Here is an 18501-nt window from a genome sequence, read left to right on the forward strand (position 1 = left end):
GCTTTCATCAATGTCTGAATGGACAGGGAATCTGTATCGTGTATTATGAATCATCAACCAGATGTCACTTTGATATGATAGAATTAATAAAACGATGCAACAATATTCATAGGGATACCAACGATGCTTCTATCATTTTTGGTGATACGAAGTGGCTATTTTGTTTTAGTATTGTTTTTGTTTGTTTTGGGTTTTGTTTTGTTTTTTGTGTTTGTTTTTTTGTTGTTTTTTTTTTTTGTTTGTTTGTGTTTTGTTTGTTTTTTTGTTTAGTTTTTGTTTGCTTTTTTTCTTCTTTTGGTTTTGTTTTGTTTGTTTGTTTTTGTTTTTTTGCTTTTGTCTTTGGGTTTTATGTGTGTGTGGGTGTGTGTGTGTGTGTGTGTGTGTGTGTTTGTTTATGTTTGTTTGTTTTTGGGATTTTTTTGTTGTTGTTAGATATATCTAGTTGTTTTTTGTTTGTTTTTTTTTTGTTTTTTGTTTTTTGTTGTTTTTTTAAATCGCACAATTGCAAGATAGATCTAGATTTTATTAGTATTAGCGTTTTCAATAAGAGAGCAGTAACACCGATAAAACTCATACTTAATTGAAGTCTTAGTAGTATCGCTGACGCTACTTTCGTGATTATATCGGAAGTTTTTCAATTAAGTTTGGGTGTTTAATGAAGGAATTATGATTTGAAAGAATTTCAGTTTTGAGGTTTCAGTTGTAATTTTATGTGTTCGGCGCCATAGCTAGATTATACAGTTAGCCATTCTCTACGGGACGTTAGACAATTATGAATCTAATGATGTTTGTGTAGCAACAATAAAAATGGCGACGCCCGTCTCATAAATCAATAAATACATGATGATGTAAGCCATCTTCTCCCCCATCAAGATTTATCGGTACATGTCTGGAGAAATATAATATTTCATAGTACGTCTTTAAACCCATTTAGCATTTGATAATATAGATATGATCTTGGCTTATGTTACCCCATAAAAGTTTAAAACGAACAACCACTCAAAACTGAACCACAGCCCACAATGAAGGCTGTCGAAACGAGGGAAGGATCGGATCATATTTTCCACGATTTTAAAACCATTCTTTCCGCTTAAATCATTTGTGATCAAAATTATTTGGTAACAAACATACTTTCATTGGACAATCTCACTATTATTAAAATTGTGGAACTGATACCGATAGATAAATAAGAAGAGTTCAGAGGAAATTCTGTTTTTCCCATATCAGCGTGGCGTGACTGTAGAGGATTGTTGCCCGTCTAACACAATTAGAAAATGTAATATTTTGTCCTGATTTTATTTGGACATCGTGAAAAGTTGTTGGACAGAGTTTTCCTTTAGACCACAGTTACTTTGACTTTTGTTCCTTATAAAGGGTTTTAGTTTTATTAACCCTCTTCTTTTAAATATCTAACCGGACTTCCAATTGACCATATACTCATATATTTATTATGTGTTGATAGTTACCATACTCAAACCATTATTGTTATTTTCATTTCCATCAATTTTATGTACTTGTCAATAAATTAAAATAAATCGAAGTGACTAGATATCGTTCTAATAGAGAGACACCTAACATTCTAACATAATAGATATTGCTCTAACTCTCTTATAGACACATTCAACTCCATCATGCTCGCACAAACATACATCCATGCCTACACATATAAATACATAATCTTCATTTAAAGAAATTTTTCATCTCTCTAAACACTTACCCATCCCCAAATATTCCTAGCACACCTACATTTGTAGGTCTGATAACCTAGCACAATTTTGGGCTTGTTTTAACATTGTAGGAATGGACGATATTTTGCTTTGGTTTGAGAGTATTCTTACTTACTTACTTTGACTTTTACTGTACAGCTGTAGTCAGGCTAGTCGCCTTTCAACCGGTCGTTGCTATCGTAGTTTTTTGGGGTTTTTTCTTCATTTACTACGTTTTCACACTTGGTTTGATATTGTTGCGCAGTGCGTGTGGCAGGGTTTTGAACCAGTCTGATGACAAGGTGTACCTGTGTTGACTCCATACTCTGTCTAAGCTATTCTTGAAGGAGTTTACGGTTGGCGCTGAGACAACATCTTTTGGTAGCGAGTTCCATGAATTTACTACTCTCCTCACACTGAAGAAGTTTTGTCTCACAGAGGTCTTTACAGATGGCTTCAGGCTATGCCCTCTTGTCATTGTTATTGTTGTTTCAGTCCGGTAAAGCAATTCACTTGACACTCTATAAATTCCTGTCAAGTACTTGTAGCACTCAATCATGTCCCCTCTTGCTCTCCGATAGTAAAGGGAGGGCAGGTTGAGTTTCTTCAGGCGTTCAATATAGTCCAGCTTTTGTAGCTCAGGGATGAGTCTAGACATTCTACGCTGTACTGTTTCTAGCAGTTCTTCTGTTTCTTTGAGTCTAGGGTGCCAGGCCACATTCAAGATGGGGTTGGATGATTGATTTGCATAAGGTGCTTAGTGAAGAGCTGTCCAGAGTGGTAAATCCCCTTCTGAGGAGTGCCAGCAGCTTATTTGCTTTTTCAACTTAAATGTAGATGTGTTGCTTGAAGTTGAGGTCTTCGTCTATATTAACACCAAGATCCTTTTCCAATTTTATTGTTTCCAAAGAAATCTGTACACCCTTGGATATCATTGTATAGTTTGCATGGTCTGTATTTTTTCCTTGGCAAAAATCTTTGTGTCATCGACGAATTGCCACAATGAGCCCATAAGAATTTGCAAATAAGTACATGTCGTATTACACCTACCTCTACACACCAGTTTGTTTTTTATTTTGGATGTAAATAGCACTCCGTTTAGTTAAATGTGTGCTTATACTTTGATCACGCTAAGAACTGGAGTGCTTATAAATGGAGAGCACTGTATTTGTCCATGTATATTAAACTTATCAATTTATTCCTTCAATCTATTCAGACAATGAACCCAGATCCAGATGAACACACGCCTCCAGGTCAGGAAAGCCTTCAATGGGGATCAGGAATCAAGGAGGAAAATAGAGGTAAACCACAATTCCTTTCAAATCTTATTCCGTGATGATTTCCAGATCTTATATAACTCTTTAAAGCCCAACAACAACCACGACAATGATCATAATGATGATGATGATGATGATGATAAAAAGAATACTTTATCATCCCTATTAAACACTCAGTGTTCTTAGTAAAATTCTAGTGTTACAGTACAGCAACCACAAATTATCTAGTGCAATCTATCAAGACTTTTCCACCACTCATTGCATTCTGTGGGTCAGGGACCTTTGCTTGGTGGTAATCATTTTATAATGCAGCAATCCAGTATTTATAGTTATAATTACCTTATGCTCATGTGTGTTGAGGGAAGGGGAGGGGGGGGGGGGCTATTGGTTTCCATCACCCTGACCTTTATCAAACATCCCAGTGCTACATTCCCTACAAGTGTATTGAGATTGACATGATTATGATGAATTCTGTGAATTAAACTCTTAAGACCATTTTTTTTTCACCATTTTTCTTTTACTCTTTTGTTTTGATATTTTGGCCCGACCCATCATATTCTTCTTGTTTGTCTGTAGTTGGCCCTTAAGGCTTCGTGTTGTGATAGATGAATTGAGGTTGGTAGTTTTCAGTTTGAGAATAAGATTAAAGTCATACACTCCATATTTTATTCAGACCTGCTCTCACTTTAGTTGTTTGGATCCAGAATTAAGATTTTCCGGATTATAGAGTAAAGTACAATGGAGATCAACATCCCCATATTACTTCTTCATCCCCTCTCATATTGTCTTCATGTTTGAATGTATAGTTGGTGGAAGAACGAAGTTGTTCTCCTCAGCTCTGTCAGGGGCCCATACTCCGGAGAGGTGTGGTACCAGGTCAAATGTCCTCTCTTGCTGTTTGCATATTTGGGCCTCATCCTAGTTACAAAGTTTATAGGTTTACAGTTTACAAAATTCCTGATTAGGAAGATGTGACTGTATCAAGACCAATGATCCTTGATATTTAATAATAAAAAACCCAGAAACTATAAAGTGTAAAAGCCTGAAATTTTACAATGTGCTGAAATTAAGGGAACACTTCTACTAGAAGGTTTTTAAAAAAAAATAAACCAATAAATTTCCATTATCGCCAGTTATTATTTGTTTCCAAAATTAATGAATAAGGTGATCCTCTCAAATTGTCAAAAATTCATTTTCTTAGACTTTAGAATATACCGTAGAGCTGCAAATAACAATAATACACTTTTTCTTAATTTTCAATGTTTTAAATCATTCCATTTTGAACTAGTTTTAGCACAAATGATTTGATAAGGAAATAAAAGAGTATTTTCTTAATGAGAAATATAAATCTTTTTTCATAATGTCGGTATATTGCAGTGCATGCACTTTTTGTTATCATTGCGTGATTTTGTCCTTATGAAATTAAGTATAATTTGTATTAACGCTGTCTTTTTGAAAAAAATATTTTGAAAAGTTCTGAAGGGAGACGAGCATCATTTGTAATAATTTTATTTTTCAACTCAATGTGAAATATTTTACATTCTTTTTTTTTTTAAATGGCATGCGACAAAATGATGACAGGAGGGTTTTGGGATAAGTTTTCTTGCATGGCTTTGGACATGGATGAACATCGTGGTGATGGTGACAAATTTGGTACAGCTTGTTATGTTCTATCAATCATCCTTATACTGTGTCATTCTAAGAAAGTTGTATTTCTGTTCACCTTGATGTCGTTAACTTAGATTAGGGATTTACATAATAATTTAATGGGTTAAATCTTGCTATTATATAATCACATCACTGTAAAAGGTGAGGCATGCTCTGTAATGGTTGCCAGAGAGATGAAGATATTATTTATGCGTGTGTTAGTGCATGTGTGTGTGTGTGTGTGCATGTGCATCTTTGTGAATGTGTGTGTGTGTGTGTGTATGTTGGGAAAAGTAAATGTTCTCTGTAGTTTAGATTGTTTTGTAAATAAGTAAATAAATAAATTATTAAATTGATAAATAAATAAATAAACTTTATTCATCCATATGGAATTTGGGTTTCAAATGTAAATTACAAGAATGAATAAATTGGCATTATGAAATACACTTCAGCAGAGTTTCCTCAAACACGGATACCCTGAACACAGTTTCCTCGAACTCATTCGAATGTCCTGAATTTTTTCCTTATCATTCTTTGTTATCATTCCATTCCTTCCTCGTACTAATTTTTACCTGGAACATGGTTTCCTTGAACTAATTTCACCCAGCCAATGTAAAAAAAGAATTGATTAATTAAAGGGTTTTTTAACTCGATCAGTGATTTTGACCACTGATGATTTACTGTGACATTGACAGTTTCGTATATGTGTTTCAATCAACAGTGCAATATGATACACATGCAGACACACACATCCACACACACAATCTATCGCCGTTATGCATAACCAACAACTCTCTGCCTATTCTTATCACCCCGCCCTTCATTCTAATTTCAATGCCATGCGCCATGATTTGCTAATGGTTGGTTATGACTGTAAATTGGTTTTGTGATTCAGCACCCTCCCCCCCCCCCCCCCTCACAAACACACACAAGCCAACCCCCTGTAACCTGTCATGTATAAAGTTATCTGTCTCAATATATCAATAAAATAAATACATAAATAATAACGTTCCCTGTATTCATCCTAAAGTGGAGATTTGTCTTAGAATCAATTCCAAGGGAAGACTGGAATAACCCAGGTGTCAGTCGCAGCTCAGCATCACAAATTGAGCTATGGAGTGGTGGCTTGCTTAGGGCCAAGTAGCGTGGTGAATATTCAAACTAGGTATCTTTTGGGTACGAAGCAAAAACGGGCCACACTCCCCCCCCCCCCCCCCCCCCCTCCTCCCTCCATCCCTCTCCATCAAGTCGTTTTGGTAAGGCACAGTTTCCTCGAACTATGGTTTCCACAAACTTTTTTGCATGTCCTGAGGAGTTTGAGGAAACCATACTGAAATGTATATTTACATAAATTTATAAATCAATATAGAATATTAGCTAAAATTGAAAGTAAAAGTGCATCTATAACATAAAAATATTGTAAAATGCATATATAATGATATATAGATAAAGCAGGATGAAAGCTTTTGATGTCTACTGTAAGATATTGCTTTTTTTTCTACTTTATCGCCATCTCTGTAACACAGGTGTGTTAATGAACAATAAGTTTATACATCCCACTGAAAAAAAAAAATTAAGCACTTTCCTTTTACTTTTATTCACCAGTGCACATCATTACTCATTAAATATTCCGAAACATGACCGAAAAAAATGAGTTTTCAGTTTCTTTTTGAATGTTTCTCGGGCTGTTGATTCTCTTATTTCTAAAGGCAATTTATTCCAAATTCTAGGGCCGGATCAAGCAAAGCTTTTCTCCCCGGCTTTAAGTCTAGTTTTAGGTATCTTTAGAGTTTTTGAATTGGAAGAGGAACGAAGACATCTTTGCGGTTCATATATCTCAATGAGCTCTGTCAGATAAGAAGGGGCACTGTTATCTAGAAATTTAAAAATCAATGTTGCTACCTTATATTATTTTATATGTTCCCTCATGTGCAGCCAGTGTAGATCCACCATGAGAGGTGCTGCTTCATCTTAGCACTTCATTTTCATCACCAAGCGTTCTGCATTGTTTTTAATTGCTTGGAGAGAATGAATATTTGTACTTGATGTACCAGAAAGTAAAGAGTTACAATAATATAATTTTGAAAAAACTAAGGCAGATATTAATTTTTGACAGGCATCCTTTGTTCTAAAATATCGTATAGAACTTATCTTTTTCATATCTATAAATAATTTCTTTTTTAATTGACATACTTGTTCATTCATTGAAAGGTCCGAATCAAACATGACCCCAAGATTCCCAACTTTATTGATAAAAGGCATTTTGATTTCGTTTATCTCCAAATAAAAAATTGATTTTAACTGCCTTCTGATAATAGACCCTAAGTTTTCTACGTCTGCGTATCGATCAGTATTGTCATAGTGCTTTTCTTGAGATAAGAATAAGTCATAATTTCCCAGCTAATGCTAAATTTTTGTCGTTGTGATTGTCCACCAACATTGCGTTACATTGTTAGGACACATTTCCTATGCATCATCACCATCCCACCTTATTATCAATCTCCTTACTGTACTTTCATTATATATCAAAATATGCATTACTGTTAGCTTTTTTCATTCTTCAATGAATGTCAATGTCTTGCACCTTAAGACGATAGGAATTCTGTCACTGCGCATTGCTTTAATCTGATTTCTCCATATTGATTTTTCTTTCGTCAATATTGGGACACACATCTACATGATATATTATGCATTTAGCATGACAGCCATTATTTAAAAAATTTCTTTTCTCTCAACATTTCTGAGATCAGAAAATAATGGTCCCAAAGCAAGACTTTTCAGTCAGTCTTATATTGTCAACTAACCATTCTGTTAGTTCAATTTGATTTGCTTTAATTTCAACCTAATATAATTATCTTACAAATGTGTTTTTGTACACGCTTTATCATAAATACTTATCGTTGGCATGATCATAACTTTGTTGATTCCATTTCAATGAACATTTCTTTTTTTCAAATATTTATATGACTTACAGGAGGGTAATAGAAATGGATATGATGTATAATGATATTTATGCAATATAAATATGTTGTAGCCTGAAATAGTCAGTGACTTGTTGCTCTTTTGGAAAAATGGTCAATCGCAAGGGGTCTTGGTAAAATGAGCAGCATAAAACTAGCTACTCCAAGACACGTGATTCCGCCATGAGTTTTCTTTTTCTCGAAATATCGGCCTTTTAAAACTAATGGCATTTGCTTCATAATTAAGCTAAGAACATATTTCTAGCATAGTTTGAAAGTGCTATTCTTCTTCTTTCTAAACATATTAAATTTGTTTGATTGTTGGAAATATAGATTAAATTGATTCACTTCAGACACCTTCTTTTAGAAATTACGGTAATGTGATAGCCAAACTTTCCCCTTTGGTATTCTCAACAACTTCTCATTGAGTTTTAGCTTTGAAAGTCGCATCAAATAAAAGCTTATCCTCTCTTTTGTTTTGAGTCAAAATTTGAGTCGGATCCGTTGTTTGGCATAATTCATGTTGTTGACTAACCGAACACTCAAAAAATCGAAATCCCTCAGTCGAACTCTAACTGTGAAAGTTGTGTCCCGAACGACATCTTATTTCATATTTTTAAAATGAAAAAAAAAAAAAATTATATGGAACAGGTTTATCAAATGAATATGGATTTTGAAAATACCCATGAATTTGAAAGGACAAGGTGTGTTAAAAGGTGGATATGATCAAATTAAATGTTTAGATTATAAGCTTATGCTGAATGCTATTTCTTTCATGCAGATTTTTTAAAAATTTTATTTGGTTGAACTCTGAATGTTGGGAATTTTCCCAACATTTAGAGTTTAACCAAATAAATAAATTTCTTTGTTAGTTTTTATTTCAAGATTTGTTATTTGTAAGTATTGAGAACAAGCTTCAATTTTACTAAAAAGATCTGAACAAGTGTGTATGAAAGGTGCCAGACAAAGCAAGAAAGAAGAATACAAGAAGAAGAAAACATCCCAAAAAATCAGTTTACCTCGACTCGGGATTTTTAGATTTGACTGTTTTCTGATGTCTGTTACTGTATTTTTTTTATTTTCTGAGAAATTTTGAAATTCTTTGTCTTTCCTCAATTTTTTCCACTATCAAATTTAAAGCAGGGACATTTTGATAAAAATGCTTATTTTTGTTAATTAATTGGATTTTATTCAATAGTACTCATTCTAGGCTTATATTTGTTTTATCATTTAAATATGTTTGGTTTTATTTGAATGTTTAATAAATTTTTGGAAAAAAAATGGGTGATTTATCTGTGTTGTGTTGTGTAAGTTCAAAAAATTTGAGTTGTTTGCCGTCAGCAGGATTTGAAAATGGGGTTTTAGTCGATTTGAAATGCGACCAAAATATGTCCAAAGTTCAAACTTTCATGATTTTTAAATTAGTTGTCCTACCACATTGATTGTGGTATCAAAAGTCTTAGAATTATAGGTAGGTACTTTTCATAATAGGTAACATATATATACAAAATTTTGTTGGATTTTTTTTTTTTAACCTGAGACATAAGCCTACCAGGGTGCCTTATATAGTCATTTGTTTAAAGATCATCTTTTAAGTTAACTAGTTCTGTATTGTAGAAATTTTTTAATGTTTATTTTTTGGAAATCAAGTTATTAAACTGTTCCCCAAAACATTATTTTATCCAGATAAAAAGCCAGTTTCCGGGTACAGCATGCTGACTGAACAAGCAAGACGGATGTTCCCTGGTGAGAGCAAGTGTCGTATGTTTTGTGGAGGAAAGACGTGTAAATACTGTGGGATCTCGGATTTCTGGAAACCTGAACAAATGGTTATAGAGGGATTATACTCAGAATGGTGAGTTTTGACATATGTGTAATACTGGTAGAGTTAAAAGTCCAATATATGAACGGGATAAGGGTTAGACAGAGGGGGAATATATTTGAGATAAAAACATTTTAAACCCAAGGATAAAACCTGCTCCTTGCTGTCTCGAGGTGAAAAGAAATTCCGGAATTTTGTGTACATGTTCTTTTTTATTCTTTATTTTTTATTTTTTTTGGTATTTCAATTCCTTTTTCATTACTTCAAAACAAACATTGTTTTTGTTTGTGCTTCTATCTCAAAGCAAAAACTATAAGTCCCCTAAAAATGTCAAAGTAGGAGAGTTCAAGAAACTGAAACATCAATATGGTTAAGGTTTTTTATATATATATATATATATATATATATATATATATATATATATATATATATATATATATATATATATATATATATATATATATATATATATATATATATATATGGGCCGACTGATGAAATGAAGGACATGGAAACGTTCGTTTCGGCTTAAAAATACGTGAGTGAATTTATTTATTTTTATATGCTCTAACATAAATTATCGAGCACTCTGGTACCTACAAGTACCCACCAACACTCATATATATAGACTACCTAAAGATGACTATTTTTTTTTCTCTTTCAAATATCCCGTGGAATTCTACTGAATACAGAATTGATCGCAATTATAAACATTTTTAAGAAGGGGAGGGGGGGGGTGGTTCCGGTTCCTATGACAATTTAAGGTTTTGAGGTCCTATTTTATCTTTCTTCCTTTTTAAGTCATGAATATTTCTTTTGAATCTTGATTGCGATTAGATCTTTTACTGTTTTTCAATTTCCATTTTTGTTTTTCTCCTTCAGGGTGACACACAACATACTGGCCATGGCGAGGATGTCCAACCACACCATCAGCAAATACAACATTTTATCCCAGTTCAAGAAGTAAGATGTAGAAATGCATTACAGACAGCCAGCATTTATACGTTGCTGAGACTTTATTAGATTAAAGCTTCTTTAACTCACTCAATCCTAGAGATTTTTGCTACTTTTCAAAATTGGAAAAAATGTATTAAAAACGAGCATGTACAAAGATAGTTTTATTCAACTATCATTAACATGTAAAAACTAAAAACATTAGCTTTGATTCTACGCCTATAATTTGTCTCAGAAAATTGTAATAAATAGGCATGGGGTAAAAGTAAACCGGATAAACTACAGATATAGTCGGTGTTAGGGTTGAGTGAGTTAAAAATGGTGATATTGAATAAATATGTCACCATATAATAATCTGTCAATTTCATAATATATAATTATATGGATCAAGTTTATCAAATGAAAATGGATTTTTAAAAATACCCATGAATTTGAAAGGACAAGGTGTGTTAAAAGGTGGATATGATCAAATTAAATGTTGAGATTATAAGCTTATGCTGAACGCTATTTCTTTCATGCAGATTAGGAATTAAGACTGTCATCAACCTCCAAGAACCAGGGGAACATGCCTTCTGTGGGTTTGGAAACGACGAAAGCGGGTTTTCCTACAACCCACAGTTGCTCATGGAGAATGGATGTAAGCTGATAAATCATTTCAAATTCTTCTTCTTTCTTTAGGGTATAGAATAAACCGATACTGATATCAGAAAAGAAAAAAGACAACATTGTAGTATGTATAAACCCATTTCTGATTGATTTAAAAACTTTAACATTCTCTTCAAAATATTTTATGTGGTTTAGAATAGGCATTTTTGTATTTAAATCTTTCTGCTATTATCTAATAATCAACTGCTGCGTCTGGATGGAACAAAGCCTGGTGTTATGTTGCAATGAATTTCATCAGGAGAATTGAGTTTGAAAAAACACCCTCCAAAAAATACATAAGAATTGAGAAATTTATGGTTTTTGGAGGATTTATTTTTAGTATACGAGAGTACATTTCTTGTGTCTTGTAGTCCTTCAGCGCCATTGGTCCCATGGAGCCGGAGTATATCCCAGTTTCTATAGCGTGAAATGGACAATAGCACTTGCTTATTATCATTTGGATAGGACATTGGTATATCTCAAAGTACTTTCCGCCAAATCTAGCAGACACAGCTACCCAGTGGTCTAGTGATATGACACTCGCCTTCTGATAGGAAAATCCTGGGTTCAAGGGTTCTATTCCCACTCTGAGTTGCTCATAGTTGAGTCCTTGGAAAAGGCTCTTTACTCACATTCTCTCACCATACTTTGGCTACCAAGCAATCCATTGTCATATTTTAAAAATTATTTTCTAATACGTAACTGGAGGTTTTGGAACTTACTTCATATCTGATGCTGAACTTTAGTTATTTAAATACCAAAATTTGTATGATTGCATCTTGTAAGAGACTAGTAAGCAACACATGACATAATAGGGCTGGCTTGCTTGAGAAAAAAAATCAACACATCTGTATAAAGTGTATGACAAGAGGTTACTTGGATTGGATCATTTCTGGTTGACATGATTTCAAATTAACTATAAATCGTCGATTGGGTTTTTGAAAATTATTATTGTTATTTTTTTTCTTGGCTTTTTTAAATCTGTATATCTCATTTTTTATTTTTTTATTTTTTTTTTGTGCAAATTTTTTTCAAAATTAAAACAATGGACAATCATGGTTGGGTAGTGTGTTAGAATCTAGCAGTAAGAGTAAGTCTTCCATGGAAGTGACGAAAGCAAGAAGAAGAAGAAGAAGAAGAAGAAGAAGAAGAAGAAGAAGAAGAAGAAGAAGAAGAAGAAGAAGAAGAAGAAGAAGAAGAAGAAGAAGAAGAAGAAGAAGGAGGAGGAGGAGGAGGAGGAGGAGGAGGAGGAGGAGGAGGAGGAGGAGGAGGAGGAGGAGGAGGAGGAGGAGGAGGAGGAGGAGGAGGAGGAGGAGAAGAAGAAGAAGGAGAAGGAGAAGGAGAAGGAGAAGAAGAAGGAGAAGGAGAAGAAGAAGAAGAAGAAGAAGAAGAAGAAGAAGAAGAAAAAGAAAAAGGAGGAGGAGGAGGAGATATAGATGGAAGACGAATACAAGAAGAAAGAAGATGTGGAGGAAGGAGATGAGTAAAAGGAGCAGGAAGAGGATGGAGAGAAAGAAAGGAGAAAGATGAAATAGGATATGTATATTCTGTGATGAGTATATGGATGATTGTTAATTTCTGAAATTAGATAACGGATCTAAAGGTTCATTTGAGGCTGAGGTCTAATGGTATGACGCTTGTCTTTGGATCTGTAAGTCCCTTATTTGATTGTGGTAGCGCAAAATTGAGTCCTTGGAAAAGGCTTTTTCTGCACATTTTCTCAATACTTGAGTACTTAGCCAGTAAAAGCACTATCTATCTCTGTCAGAAAAAAAGTTGAAGTATTGTCTTACAGGAAGAATGTCTCTTCCCACAAGTCAGTGTTGCTGTTTGCTAGGGACCCCTTGTTAAGCGCTTTGAGCACAGTTAGTGGATGTTGCACTATATTGAAAAAGTTCAATGTTTTAGGGCATGACTGCATTTCATTCCCATATAATATATTTTGTCTGATTTACACATTTTATTGGTTGCAAAATGATTATTATTGATCAATTTCTATCTCTGCAGTTTTCTACTACAATTTTGCTGTGTAAGTATTAACTTTACTACTTTGTTATCTCAAACAATATTTTCCAAAACTCTCATCAAAGAACAAAACAAGCTCAGCAGTAATTTTAGTTATCTTCAACAAATATTTGTTTAAATTTGACTCATCCTGTATCCAATTTCCAGTGCATCATGGATCTCTGATTATTTGCTCAAATATTTTTTTCAAACTTAACTATAAAGTCTTACACATTATCAAAGTTTATAGTTCAATGAATTTAACAACGGGGTATCATAAAGAGGAGCATCTTCATTTTTTAAAGTCAGTCTCGAATCTGGAACACCACAATCCTGGGGATGGATTTATTTCTTCTTTTTTTTTTTGTACATTTTAGGGACTGATTCGTCCATCCAGATGTCTCTGTAATACGTACAAAATGCTGGGAACGGATGTATTTGGATTGGAGAGACATGACTGTATATCGTTGACAAGATTATTAGGAATAGAATCTAAAAGATTCAAAGGGTTTTAAGTAAAATTCCAGCTTCTACCAAATAATTAGACCTTAGGCTGCTGATATTGAAGACTACTAACATACTACCCGCACATTGTTCACATTTTAATCAGTGATATTAATAGACATTATTGAGAGTGAACTTCTTTTAATGGATAATTTTTCTCCATTATCTATCTACTCTAAGATGCAGACTTTACCATTTTAACCATTACAAAATAGACGACAAGAGTATTCAACAAAATAATATGTATCCTCACATGAATTTGGTTTTGTGGTCTTGTGGTATGACACTGGCCTTCGAACCGGTAGGCGCCTGATTCGAGTCCTGCTCTTATTGGCGCAAAGTTGAGTCCTTGGAAAAGGTTCTTTACTCACTTTTTCTCACAGTGCTTGTGTGTTAAATGAGTACATAGTAACAGCATTGTCTCTGTCAAAAATAAATTGTAAAGCACTCTACATACGTTCCATCTTAACACTTAACAGCGCTTGATAAACATCATAATGGGTATTGCTCTATAAGACAGCTCAGGTTTTTTAAACTATTGGGATATAATAGTGAGAAGGAAGTATGTTTTTATGGAGTTCGGTTTTTTTTTCTCCAAATAATACAATCAGAACTACTTGATACTAATTTATCTTCTTGTGCAGGAAAGACTACGGAATTGCATCAATGCCTAGGATACTAGATATGGTCAAAGTTGTCCAGTTTGCCTTATCTGAGGGGAAAATTGCTGTCCATTGTCATGCTGGCTTAGGTTTGTGATCACCTGGTCTTAGTTATTGATTTCACTGAAGGAAGAAGTTGGTTTTAACTCACTGATTTTCACACTCAGAGATCTAGAATTTAAAAGAAAAACAATTTGAATCAGACATTGTTTGACTTAGAATATATAATTTTTAAAAAATTAAACTGAAGTATTCATTATATTAACAAGTTAATATCAATTGATTGTCTATTTAATTTTCTCATTAGAATATAGTCTGATTTGATGCATTACTATATATCCTTAGTCATATTGTCATATTTAAGAATTAAGAAGTTTTGTAAGGTTGTGCTTTGGTACATGATTACAATAGGTAAAACATCCCCTCCCAAAAAATATCTTTGGAATAGCTGGAACTATGCCGTCCATTTTCAATCTTATTTGATCCTCCTCAACCAATCGTCATTGAAACGAGACTTCAGGCATAGTAAAATCTTTAGTTTCGTATCTATATTATGGTATCTGAGTAACACGATAGCTATAATATTGGGGTATTTTCATAAAACCAACATGTTTACAAACATTTTAAAAAACCAGCAGTTGCGTGCAAGAAAAGGTGATAAAACAATAATCGAAAAATGAAGTGTTTGATGCAATGATTTCAGCCTTGCTGTATGGGTGTAAAATAGTGTATGCTGCAACATAGTACGTCAGCCTTATCTCCTTCTACATGCATGTGCTTCAAATATGTATTTGTATTTATTTCTACAGGGAGAACAGGTTTGTTGATTGCATGTTATCTTATCTACAATAACAGAGTGAAAGCTGGGAAATGTATACAGTATGTGCGATCCAGAAGGTGAGAAATTTATTATAGTTAATCAAATACAAACGATTTGTCTTTCATGCAAGTTATATAATTTTATAATACATTTGTATAATGATTTTTTTTTTGTAGACAATATTGATATTTAAAAATTATGAAATGAGATCATCATCCATTCAAGTCATCATCTCTTTTCGACTTATGAAAGTTGTATGAGAGAAAACATCTCCATGTTGCTGAGTAAGTGATGTACATAGATTTTGTGGAATATAAATGTGGAGTCTGTGTCTGAGAATGATTGCTGTATGTAAACTGGAATTGTAATCCACAATTTTCACAAAATAAATGCGTGTACATATATAATCCCTATCCTGATACTATTATGTGTTCCTTAGAACATTGCTGCATTGATATCTGGTTTCTATCCAAAAGAGAAAAAAAAGTAATGACAAGCATATAAACAGAGAAATATCATAATCATCATAATTACACCAGTTTTTTTATGGAATATATCATCATGAGTGATATTAAGGAATAAATATTGGCAGACATTATCTCCAAACTTCACCATACTGCATTGTACGAATCCCACAAATGTAAGAGATTTACATCTACGTGCAATAGACATGCTAATGTCAGCTCGTTTACTACTGGTATGACAGATTTTTTTTCCATGTGTAGTTTATGGTTATTAGATGATATGGTTCTTAACCTCTTTGTGACATATTCATTTTCATTATTATTGTCTGCAAATATTGTAAAATGATTAATGGAACAATGAATTTATCAGTAGCATGACATGAATAAGTAAAACGATATCTCTTATATGATCAAGAAATGTCCCTATTATAGAATGGCCGAGCAGTGGATGCTCAATTACCAATAGTGCCCAATTAAAATGCCGATCTTAATCGCATCTCTTTTTTATTCTGGTTAGACTTTTGGGTAGCTTTGTTGTCATCAAAGTTATGAATGTGCCACTCGCCTTTTCTTTTACAATAATATTTTGTCAACGAAAATATTCTTAAATCTAAATTGACATTTTAACACTGCAAATTATACATACAGGCATCTTTTATAGAACCTATACTATTTCAAAATTGTAACATGTTTCCCTGGGCAGTCACGTGATCTTAGCTCTATTAGTATAGATTAATGAAAATATCTTTGCAAGGGGCAAGTGAGAATGAATTAAATGTTTGTTTGTTTTTTTTATTATTATTTTTTTTTTGTGTGTGTAAATGCCATCCCAATTAAATAATAAAATATTTTTACTTTTATTTTTGTCTTCAGACCAAAGGCCATTCAAACAAAACAACAGATGAACTCATGTCATGAGTTCCAGGAATACCTTAGGCTTTATTATATTATTTTCCCAAACAGGTAAAGTCAGGCATTGTAAATTAGATTCATGTTAGGTGTGAGTAGTACATTGACGAGTTGTATAATTCTACTTGTAGTTTTATTTGTGACTTTGTGGTCTCGTGGTATGACATCTGGCATGTAACCTTTAGGTCCCGGGTTTGAGTCCAGCTGAGGATAGTGTATAGAGTTATTTATTTTGTGTGACTTAGCGGATAACATCTTTCAAGTTGTTATAATGCTTTACAAAAGACTTTATACATAAATAAATAAAATAATTCAAGTGTAATTTTGTTTAACTCTTACAATATTGTTTCAAGCATTCGCTACCTTCCTTAAGATATATATATATATATATATATATTATATATATATATATATATATATATATATATATATATATATATATATATATATATTATATATATATATATATATATAATAAAATAAATAAATAAAATTCCCTTTATTCATCCCATAGGGGAAATTTGTCTCTAGGGTCTATTCCAAGGGGAGACTGGAATAACCCAGGCATCAGCCGCAGTGCAACGCTGCAAATTGAGCTAGGGCGAGGTGACTTGCTCAAGGCCACAAGCGCTGCGGGGGGTGATGGAACTCGTTGTCTTTCGGGTACGAAGCAAAGACCGTACCACTGAGTCACGCTGCCCCGTATATATATATATATATAAGGCTGCTGACTGCCTAACGTGGGAACCTGATAATCTCTTCTAATCTACCCTCTTATATTTTTCTACATCATCTTTATGTAAATATCTTCAATTAAGTAATGTTAATTAAGAAATTAATTAATTATAGACAACTGAAGGCATACGTTTATGGCACTACAGTAAACAATAACAGAAGTCATGATTGGCCATATGTTAAGATGAAACAAAAACAACATAACCAGTCAGGCATTGACATGAAATTCGCACGAGTCAAGGAAATGAAAGCATCGTTGGATGAGTTTAAGAGAGGGGTGGAGAAGGACTTTAAAGCATGGGATGAGTTGGAGGAAAAAAAAGCTGAAAAAGTAACATAACAACATGCAAGATGGAGAGGATTCGTCGATTACCTGTGCTCCACAATACAGCTAATGGCCTAAATAAATAAATGTATAAATAAATGTATACATTGCCGCCATAGATTCTCAACTTTGTGTTTATACATTTTTATGCATGCCACGTCTGTAAACGAATTTCCATTTTTTTTGATGATTTAAGTATATATTATTATTATTATTATATTATTATTATTATTATTATGGTTATTATTATTATTATTATTATTATTATTATTTATTATTATTATTTATTATTATTATTATTATTATTATATTATTATTATTATTAAATAAGCAAGTAAGTGAGTAATAAGTTTTGGTCATTGACAAATGATATTTACAATTTCTTTACTTATTTTCCCCTCCAAACCCAGACTTCCAGATACCGCTAGTTTTTCCTTCAGTCATTTCCTGAGCCGACAGAGGAAGCTATTACATGGCTATGAAGGGAGAAAACTCAATCACATTCCAAAGGTGATTTTATCAGATTAACTTTACAATGAATTTAAACATTTATATAGTTCATTTATAAATGTTCATTCTGCTCAATGCACTTCATAATGCTTAATTTACTCAGTCAGCAGGCCATATGGAACCAAATTTCCATTTCATACAGTCGTCTGTGCCTGTAAGGCGGTCTTATTGCATTAGCTCTCTTACAATTTCTGTCCTTTCCAATAGCCAGGTTCCTGTTTGCACATGAGTTGACTGAGGTAATGCATGTGATGTCCCTTACCCAAGGGCATGATGCTACAGCCAGAGTTTTGTTACCCATTTGTCTCTGATTACGCTTAACATCTCTTGCTTTTCTCACATCTGTACTAATGAGTCAATTATGCTACTCTTCTGTGTATTGAAATAAATAGTTCAAGAGCCACAAGAAGCTTGAAGAGACAACAAACAGGAAATAAGGAAACATTGATAATGTTGATGAAATACATTATATTTCTAAAGGCGTTTTACGTGACCTTACTATTGAAGTAACAAATTTGAGAAAAATCCTGATTGCAATTTGTCATAGGAAGCGTGTA

The 18501-nt window shown here is 33.3% G+C and overlaps 2 protein-coding genes across 2 annotated transcripts in view; one reads left to right on the top strand and one right to left on the bottom strand.

Moving 5' to 3' along the window:
- Positions 1 to 780: 780 nt before the first annotated feature.
- Positions 781 to 18501, top strand: part of LOC144974606 (protein tyrosine phosphatase domain-containing protein 1-like) — a 25446-nt gene continuing 7725 nt past the window's right edge. Inside the window, exons 1-10 of the mRNA XM_078917631.1 lie at positions 781 to 912; positions 2923 to 3007; positions 9277 to 9445; positions 10295 to 10375; positions 10888 to 11003; positions 13019 to 13040; positions 14164 to 14270; positions 14991 to 15078; positions 16339 to 16428; positions 17845 to 17944. Coding sequence (XP_078773757.1) covers positions 2926 to 3007; positions 9277 to 9445; positions 10295 to 10375; positions 10888 to 11003; positions 13019 to 13040; positions 14164 to 14270; positions 14991 to 15078; positions 16339 to 16428; positions 17845 to 17944 — 855 coding nt within the window. The 5' untranslated portion in view covers positions 781 to 912; positions 2923 to 2925. The remainder of the gene's footprint in view (positions 913 to 2922; positions 3008 to 9276; positions 9446 to 10294; positions 10376 to 10887; positions 11004 to 13018; positions 13041 to 14163; positions 14271 to 14990; positions 15079 to 16338; positions 16429 to 17844; positions 17945 to 18501) is intronic.
- LOC144975788 (uncharacterized) lies at positions 1936 to 2364 on the bottom strand. Its single transcript, XM_078919976.1, has one exon. The coding sequence runs from the start codon at positions 2362 to 2364 to the stop codon at positions 1936 to 1938; it is 429 nt and encodes a 142-aa protein (XP_078776102.1).

This window comes from Berghia stephanieae, chromosome 6, assembly GCF_034508935.2.
Source record: "Berghia stephanieae isolate SIO BIC M18660-M18661 chromosome 6, UCSD_Bste_1.3, whole genome shotgun sequence".
NCBI classification, from domain to species: Eukaryota; Metazoa; Mollusca; class Gastropoda; order Nudibranchia; family Aeolidiidae; genus Berghia; species Berghia stephanieae.